At 31.7% G+C, this 9,309-nt stretch overlaps 1 protein-coding gene across 1 annotated transcript; it reads left to right on the top strand.

Moving 5' to 3' along the window:
* The first annotated feature begins 2,959 nt into the window (after positions 1 to 2,959).
* LOC142521339 (protein CLT2, chloroplastic-like) lies at positions 2,960 to 8,067 on the top strand. Its single transcript, XM_075624556.1, has 10 exons — positions 2,960 to 3,479; positions 4,882 to 5,027; positions 5,307 to 5,344; positions 5,502 to 5,617; positions 6,229 to 6,328; positions 6,410 to 6,445; positions 6,623 to 6,673; positions 7,025 to 7,148; positions 7,392 to 7,517; positions 7,654 to 8,067. The coding sequence occupies exons 1-10, from the start codon at positions 3,076 to 3,078 to the stop codon at positions 7,809 to 7,811; spliced, it is 1,299 nt and encodes a 432-aa protein (XP_075480671.1). The 5' UTR covers positions 2,960 to 3,075; the 3' UTR covers positions 7,812 to 8,067.
* The last annotated feature ends 1,242 nt before the right edge of the window (positions 8,068 to 9,309 follow it).

Raw genomic sequence — 9,309 nt, 5'->3', positions numbered from 1 at the left:
TAGCATGGGTAGTGTTCGGCTAGTAGCCTTTAACTAATCATTGAGAAAACATTGAGCTTTCAAATTTTCCAACCTTAAAATAGAACGTCTCTCATCCAATGTATTTTCTCTAATACTAAAAGTTTGTTCCACTACAATCGTTCAAAAAAAACACGCTAGAATTTATTTTGCTATTATAGAAAAAATTGGATACACAAGAGACTTCCTGCCTGAAATTGGTATTTTTGAGTTAAAAACCAAGGAAGAACAATCATTATGTAAGATCATTGAAAAAAGGTAAATTATCCAATAAAAAAACATGAAATTTAGTCTGATTTGCTAAAATAACTTGCCATTCGTGATGTGTTTCGATTTTCTCAAATGTAAGCGTGAGAAAGGGGAGAGGTTCCGTAGGAGAAGACATTAAGAAGGTTGTATTTAATGTAGGAGATTTATTGATTTTTAATGACATTTATATATTTTAAAATTCTAGATGTATTCAATCAAGACTTATGTATGCTCTATAAAAGTCTATAGGTATTCAAAATGGACTTTCATAGAATTTTAAAAAGTCAAGTAGTATTCAACTTTAACTTTTTAAAAACTTTATGAAAGTCTAAATGTATTCGAATATTCAATAGAATTTTAATAACTTCATGAAATTTATTAACATACAAACATTGAAGCCTAAGGTACAACTAAAAATTGTATTTGGTTCAACCCAAAGATTTGGATGGATTTTTAAAACCTATAACTCATACACAAGCTATTTATTTCTCTCTTGATTCACATCACCTCTCTTCTTATCTTCTCTCATCTCATCTATCTGTATCACCCTTTCAAATTTTCGAAATGTATCTCTATATATATTTTCATCTTCCTTTTCAAACTTTTCATTTTTGGCTGATTTTTCATAGAATAATTTTTTATTTTAAAATAATACGAAATTTTGAATTCTAGATCTGATTTTGTAGTTTTTAATTTATGATATATATAAATTAATGTAATATTTAATAATAATAAAAGATGATAAAAAAAATGCCGCTTAATTCTGAATAATTGAATAGTCTCGCAACAACTATACTTTTTAAAATTCTTTTTAGCATTTTCAATTACTATGTAAGTTATGATATTTTTATACAAAATAATATCCATTTAATGATAAATAATATTTTTTTCACATGTATATTATCAATTCAAAAACAAGGTTACAGATTAATCAATTCATGTATTTTTAAAAATTTACAAACATTCATACAAACCCACATATATACACATGTAAGGATTAAATGATTTAACTTTTATATAAATAAATTTATTTATTAATATAAATATTGAAAAAATATTTCAAACTGGACATGTTATATATGTCAATTAATTATTAGTTCATAATATGTTATAATTAAGTACACAATTTATAAATTTCTATTAAAAAAATTCACAAAAGTCTAAAAAAATCTACATGAATACACATTAATTTGTTTATAAATCTCTGAAATTCTATATAAGTCAATAAAAATCTATCAAATTTATAAAAGTCTATTATTTAAAAAAGTCATTGAAAATCTGAATTGAATACACCCAACAAAATATTTGGGAAAATAATAGGAAAAGAAAAATACTGAAATGGAATGTTGGTGGTGGGAGAACGCTAAATCATTTGAGAGAAACCGTTGGGAAGAATTTGGAACATATGAGGGGGTAAAACCGCCAAGAAGCCTACATGAAAGACAACAATACAATCTTCGTGTCTATCGCTGAGATGACAATCATATATTTATCATGATGAAACATATTAAAATTATACATTTACTATATGAGTGATACCTCAACGATAGACACAGAAATATCTACGGTGGGTATTTAGCATATCAAAATATATATATATGAAATATTGTTTTTATAAAATTAAATAATATATAATTGAATATTTGTCATTTTGTCAAAAGTTACAACCAGTGATAAAAATATGAGCCTAATATTTTAAACTGCACAGTCTCTCAGTCGTCACATTTTTATAAAATTGTGTAATATATAGTTAAAAATAAAAATATTAGTATATAATTAAGGATTTAAAGTATGAAAAATGGCTATCATATATTTGTTTTATAATCCAAATTTCTTTATTAAGATTTAATATATATTTAATATGAATATAATATGAATATATATAATATTGATAGCAATTATATGAAAATAATAACAAAAAATCATATCCTTATTCCAATTCTTATATTATTTTTTTTAAAAAAATCACTTTTTTAATAAATATTATTTTGTAAATAAGCAAGATTTTGATTTAAAAATAATAAAATTCCAATAAGAATTTATTAATTTTAACAAGTTTTTTAAAAATAGAATATACAAGAACGGAACACGTTCGTCGAGGTACTTAGGGGTGTAAGCAAATCGAGCTGGCACACGAGTTTTTCGAGCTGAAATCGAACTTTTCTCGAGCCAAACTCAAGCCCAAATTATTTTATTTGATATCTCACGAGTTGACGAGTCGCGTACGAGCTTTAATATTTTATTAATATATAATATAATTATATATCAAATAAATAAATTTCGAGCCATTCGAGTACTTATTTTCAAAAAATAATTCAAATAATTCATGAACACGTTCGAATATTTCGAGCCGAACTAGAACCTTCAAATCAAATTTTCCTTACATTCGACTCGACTCGGTTAGTAGTTTACATCCTTAAAAGTACTATATATATTGGATACAGTGATAGTCAACGTAACCAAAATATATTTATAATATACAATTGTACATTCACTGGAAAACCAAATTTTGATCGAACTCATATTGGTCAATGTACTCAATTGGACTCGATTTTTGAAAATAAGACTCAACGGTTCTAAATTAATTATACATACATATATATATACATACATACATATATATATATATATATATAATCTGATTCAAATTTGGAGGGCGTTCCCACACCTGCCCGCCGCCCGCCATATTATACTACTCACTATACTATAGTATAGTTTGGCTGTTTGACTCGGGAGTTTCTAATTCAATTTCAATCCTACTTCAAACATCATATCTCCATTTCTCAATTTCCTCCCATCGATCTAACCATGATGATGAGATTGAATTTGCTCCCCCGCCCGACCCCCAAATCCCATCCTCTTCCCTTTTCCCGCAATCCCACGATCGCCAATCGTTATTCCAGCAATCTGAATAACGATCCCGTCAAGCTCCCGATTTCGCCTCTTTTCAGCTGCAAACGATTTGTTCTACCCTTCGGGGATGGAAAACCCAGCGTCAGCACGGATTCTAATCCATCACGGACCGTCTGCAGTGCGGTTCCGGGTCCGGATTCCGGTGGATACGAAGCGTCGGCGGGTGATAAGAAGGCCGGGGTGATCGTTTGGTCGGCTATGACTCTGATGCTGGCCGTGGTGAATCGAGTGCTTCACAAGCTTGCACTTGTGCCCATGAAGGAGTATCCTCTGTTTCTAGCTCAGATCAACACTTTCGTGTAAGTTGTATTTTTTTTTTTGTTTCTAATCCTTTTTGTATGTATATCGACCCATTACTACATTAAAACTCAACTTAAAACCCGTGTTTTTAAAAATAAGACATATTAACTCGTTTTACGCCCAATCGTTTAAGAACAAGGGATGTCAATAAATCATTAGCTATTTATATGGTACAGATACGTTGGGATCTCTTTTTCAAAGATTTCGATTTTAGTTTGCGAAGTAATTCACGAGCTTTCTTTTGAATTCTCAAAATTTCTGTCGCTCCATCGTTATCTTCATTTGCTACTTGCCATAAGTTAGTATATTGAATAACAGTCCCAAATGAAATGGACGGGCCGGTTAAGTTCGTAATTTAATTTAATTACTCAAATAAATTTATTTATTAAATCATTTAAATATAAATTCAATATATAAAATGTGAGTAGAGGTCACTTGTATATATGAATTAATTGTACTAGAATTAAATACATCCAAAGTATGATGGTAGAATGAAACACGTTATAAATAATATATAAAATTCTTAAAATAATACCAGATAATGATTTCTTATAAAAGGTAAAAACTCGTGTGAGACGGTCTCACGGGTCGTATTTTATGAGACAAATCTCTTATTTGGGTCAATCATAAAGAATATTATTTTTTATTGTGAATATCGGTAGAGTTGACCCGTCTCACAGATAAAGATTCGTGAAACCATCTCACAAGAGACCTACTCCTTATAAAAAAGATATTTACAAATCAACCATGACATATCAATTAACTATAAAATATTTATAGCAGTGATTTGGTAAATAATTTCATTGTATTAATGTGTGATATTGGTAGGACCATAGAGTTATAGAGGTCTTCCGAAAAATTATTATATAATTTATTGAAATTAACAATTTAGCTAATTGACCCAAATCGAAACTGAGGAAAAATATTATTTTACGCGATTTATTAATTTATCGAGTGGTTTTACTGTAATTAGATTAAAAAATGGTTGTTTTTTTTTTTTACCTTTTTAGAAAAGGGATGGATGTTTATCAATAACAATCTTGTTTGGGTCATGGTTGATCAGTTTAGGAATATCCATATTTACTAATTGAACACATAAACTGAGATTTATAATAATGAAAAATATCATATTTGATTACATAACAGAAAATACTTTCTATTACAATTAACTATGAAATACTGATCTTCTTACATTTTTTTCTACAAAATCATCGATCAACATTTCATAATTAAGTTTTTCTAAAAACACACTCTCAATCGAAATCATAGCTAATGCATTCAATCTTTTTCGGGTCATGGTTGATCTGTTTAGGAACATCCATATTTACCCCCAACTAGACATAGATCAATAAAATTTGATTTGGTTTGCAATGACTAAATCTTAAGATGATACAAACGCAGGTTTGTGGCAGTATACTTTCCTTTGCTGTACATGAGATATAAAGGTGGCTTAGTTACTGATGAGATGCTGAGCATTCCAAAGGCACCCTTTATTGCCATGGGCTTTCTTGAATCCGTATCACTTGTTTCTGGAATGTATGCTGGAGGTACAAAGCACATTGCTAGCTAGTATCATATCTCAATACACTTGATTGCTAAAAAACTTTTAAAATAACCGCGTCGAATGATATCCTACATGTTCCGGTATCTACAACGGGAAATAAAATATGATCAAGCATTTATCGACTTCTGAAAATTTGTTGCCAGGAAATATTTGTTAGAGATACCGGAAACATAGCGAAAACTTTCGAGAAACAAGGCAGCATGTCAACACTTGATAGTCTTCAGTTCTTTCCATTGAAAATGTTTACATTTCTTTTTTGCAGCAATGCTTCCTGGACCAGTGATACCTTTATTATACCAGGTAAGCCATTTTTATGAAACTTGATTTTTTCATAGTTTAGTTATTTTCTATGTTGCAAGAAGTCATATTGTGAAAATTTTTTTTTTGTTGATATTTGTTATCTTTTTTGTTTTTCACGTATTGATCTCTTCTCTATTTCTTGTACACATTCTTGCAGACATTCTTGATATGGCAGCTGATATTTTCCAGATTTCTCTTGAAGAGGACATATCCCTTGAACCAAATTATTGGGTGCTTTCTTGTAGCTGCGGGAGTCATAGTTGCGCTTACAAGGTCTTATTTTCCTTCAATATGTTTGAAACTATATTTATTTGCAGTTCAAAACGTTAAATTTATACTACGATGTGCATTAGGACTGGTGAATGGTGCATGATAATAAAATGTTGATAATCAGTGGTGATCACAATCGCTTTGCGCACATAAGAGAGTCACTTGGCTTGAAAAGTGTTTCGTTACAATGAGTTTTTAAAGTTTTTAAAAGCATAAGCAGTTTTGCATTTGTATAGGCTTCTAACTCCTAGCTTCTGGTTTTTGAAGCACTTCTTTGTCAGGTTTCATCCAAACTCCCTGTTTTTAGCCAAAAAAAAAAAAAGAGTTGTTTTGTTTCCCTTTATAAAGTGCTTTCGCCCTTAAATTGTTTGCATATAAACATACTCTCAGTGGTCTTAGCATCTCAGCATAGAATTCTTTCAATAAAAAGATGACCATGAAGCTGATAACGACAAAGCTAGTTACTTGTTTCGTCTCATACTTGAGGTAGAAAGTAAACCTGGTCCTTTGATAATCAAGTGATGTATAATTTTATTTATGGGCATGTAACTTTGTCTATGACCTTAACCTATTTAATCACTCATCGCTGATATTAATGTATTTTCGGGCCACAGTGGATCAAGCAATGGTCCAATGCTTGCCGGAATGGGAATTTTGTGGCCGGCGCTAATGGTATTGTCCAGTGCCTTCCAAGCAGGTGCATCTATCGTTAAGGTGATGTGATTAGTTGTACTTGACTAAATTAAAACCTTCTACAACGGCACACTAACAAATCGAAGATTTGGCATTGTGCAGGAATCTGTGTTCATTGATGCTGCCACCCGTCTTAAGGTAATTAAAAAATTTGGCAACATCTAAAAATATGATCCAAGTATTTTGCATCGATACTGTCGTTCTTGTTCATTCTAGTTTTTCTCTGCTCTTCTTATCTGGTTTCAAGTTTTTGCTCATTTTTACGATAAGGATATTCAAAGAGTCGTTAGCTTATAAATTACAAAATCACTGCAGGGAAAATTGCTCGATGTCTTTGTTGTCAATTGCTTTGGATCTGCAGTTCAGGTAATGGCGAGTTAGTCTACAAGTTTTTCCATTTGGTATAAACTCATGTTCAATGTATTATGTACTTTTTAATGGACCAAAATTAAACTAATATATTTTACAAGGGGCTTAAATTTTTCGTATTTTAGCAAGCTTGCTGAAAAATATTAGCCGCCTTTACTGAACTAGCAATGATCCACCAGAACTAAGTTACATATTTTTGAATTTTTAGAAGTTTTTTATGATATGTGTTTGTTACTTTTAAGTTAATTCAGGTGTCTCTTCAAGATTTTGTGACTTGAGCTCAGGAAAAATCTACATTTGATCATACTTCCTATTATTAATACTTTGGTTATTGCTTTTAACTTGTAGGCTATGTTTGTACTCCTCTGTCTGCCAATTCTGTCCAACTTGAAGGGCATAACCTTGTCTCAGCTGCCTATGTACTTTAAAAGTGGCGCTGCTTGTTTCTTGAATATCGGAGGCAATACGACAGGTAAAATTTATCTAGTATAAAGTTCCTCTAGACACTTCTACAGTTTACTGGATATATATCAAACAAGTAACCATAAAAATTCTCCGCGGTAGAATTTAAAACCTGCAAGCCTACTTGAGCACATACTGTCTTCTCAACAAGAACCGATGCTAAGGATTCGGAGTATTTCAAAGGAATGAATTTCTCGTTTTTTTAGTGTAATGAAGAAGTATAATAATTTTATTTATTTTCTTGTGTCTTCAGGGTGTGCAGGTGCTCCAATGCTACCCCTGCTTTTCATAATCTCCAGTGTTCTTTTCAACATATCAGTACTCAATCTTCTTAAATTCTCCGACGCTATCGTTGCTTCTCTTGCTGTCAGGGCATCAGGTTCTCTCTTCACACCATCGCAAATTCATTGTTTAAACAGAAACTACATACGCATGAGCTGGTTGGTCCGGCACTAGCATGTTTACAATGTGTTGATTTTCTTTGTCTTTTTTGTGGTTTTTTCCTTTTGTTGCAGTGCCAATTGCTATATATGCTCTTTCCCTACCATTGCCATACCTTCCTCAAGTTGAAAGCTTAAGCCCCTTTTTCCACTTAGGCTCTATGATTCTTGTGGTGGGACTTATCCTATACAACATGCCCAAGCCCCAGAAGCGGCTCTCGAAGGCTTTGTGACATTTAATTGACAGCAGAGCAAAAATACTTTTTTTGGTTCTTTGAATAAATGATTTAGTTACTGGCTTCATGTTCGATTTTTTTTTTTTTTTTGATTATTTTTCCAAGGTAGTGTGCGTAAAACAGTCGAAATCCATGTAATATACAGAAGACATGATTGAAAAGTCCAGAGTTCAAATATAGAAATAAGTGCAAAGTTTACCTGTTCCTTTCCTTTTATTTTACTTTTGATATGAAGAGAATCTTTCAAGTTCTACATTTAGTGTAGCAGAAGTAATTTGTTTGATAGATACTAGCATAGAGTAGATGGTACTACAAGTCTAAACAGTGAGTTGATCAAGATCACTCGATGCAGTACAGACGATTAAAATTCTAATTTCCAATTTATCTAATTCATGTCTCTTCCTTAGAAGAATTCTATTTGGGGTCATTTCCTTGTGGGATCAAGGAATATGACTTCTAAATTAGTGCAACTTCTGCATCATTTCCTTGTATTGATGGGACATTCCAAACAAATGTAATCATACATGATACGTGGAAAGGGCTGCTACTCTTTGCTTGTGTCAAAGTATATGGTATTCTCTGCAAGCATGAGTTAAGCAGCGGGTATATCCACGTTAAACAGCCTATATATACCTTGAATCCCATGCCTAGCAATCGCGTTATCTCCCACAATCACTCCGCTTTTTAAAAAAGGGGAGGATCAGCAGCAGCGTTGTTGATATGAACCTTATAAACCACAGAAGTTAAAAATCAATTTTTAGTTGTGTCGAAAATTATTGGAGTACTGTTTTTTTCCGCACAATATGAAGCGGAAGTTTTAAAAATTTTTATTTTGACATTCAAAACGTTCTTGGATGTCTTATGATTTAAACCATTCACATGTGTTTTGATTTGATTTACTTTTACATTTAAAAATGTTGGACACCAAACTAGTTCGGGATTAGTAGAGTTGGTCCTTCTCGTAAATTCCTAATGACTTTCTTCAACTTTCTAATCAAGTCCACGATCAGAAAGTTTGTTCCTCACATGGATTGCACTAGAAATGCACACGAAATTATGCGTTGAGAGTAAATCGATCAATTGCCAGAAATAGAATATATCGGCGAGGAAGCGACGATGCTACGGTAGCAAAGCGGCGACACACGATGGTGTCGTGATGATGCTCGGCTGTGAGCTTTGGACAAGGTGGTGGCCGAGTATCGTAGGAGAGAGCAAAGGTGAGAGAAAATCTCGATCTTATTTTCTTGTTGTGTTAATTGTTATATATTTTGTTTCAACCCTTTGATATAATGTATTTAATATACACAATATTCCAATCCAACCAGGATTCTCCTCGAATCAGGATTCTATATTTTTATTATTTAAAACTCATATGATATTTTCCGCTCTTGAAAATAGTATGCACAATTAACACATTATCAACTCTTGATAATACATGATACACACACATATATATTAAATTAAATAACCATTATTTAATTACTTAATTAATTAT

Source organism: Primulina tabacum, chromosome 12 (assembly GCF_025594145.1).
Source record: "Primulina tabacum isolate GXHZ01 chromosome 12, ASM2559414v2, whole genome shotgun sequence".
NCBI classification, from domain to species: Eukaryota; Viridiplantae; Streptophyta; class Magnoliopsida; order Lamiales; family Gesneriaceae; genus Primulina; species Primulina tabacum.
This window is presented reverse-complemented; position numbering and strand designations above follow the sequence as displayed.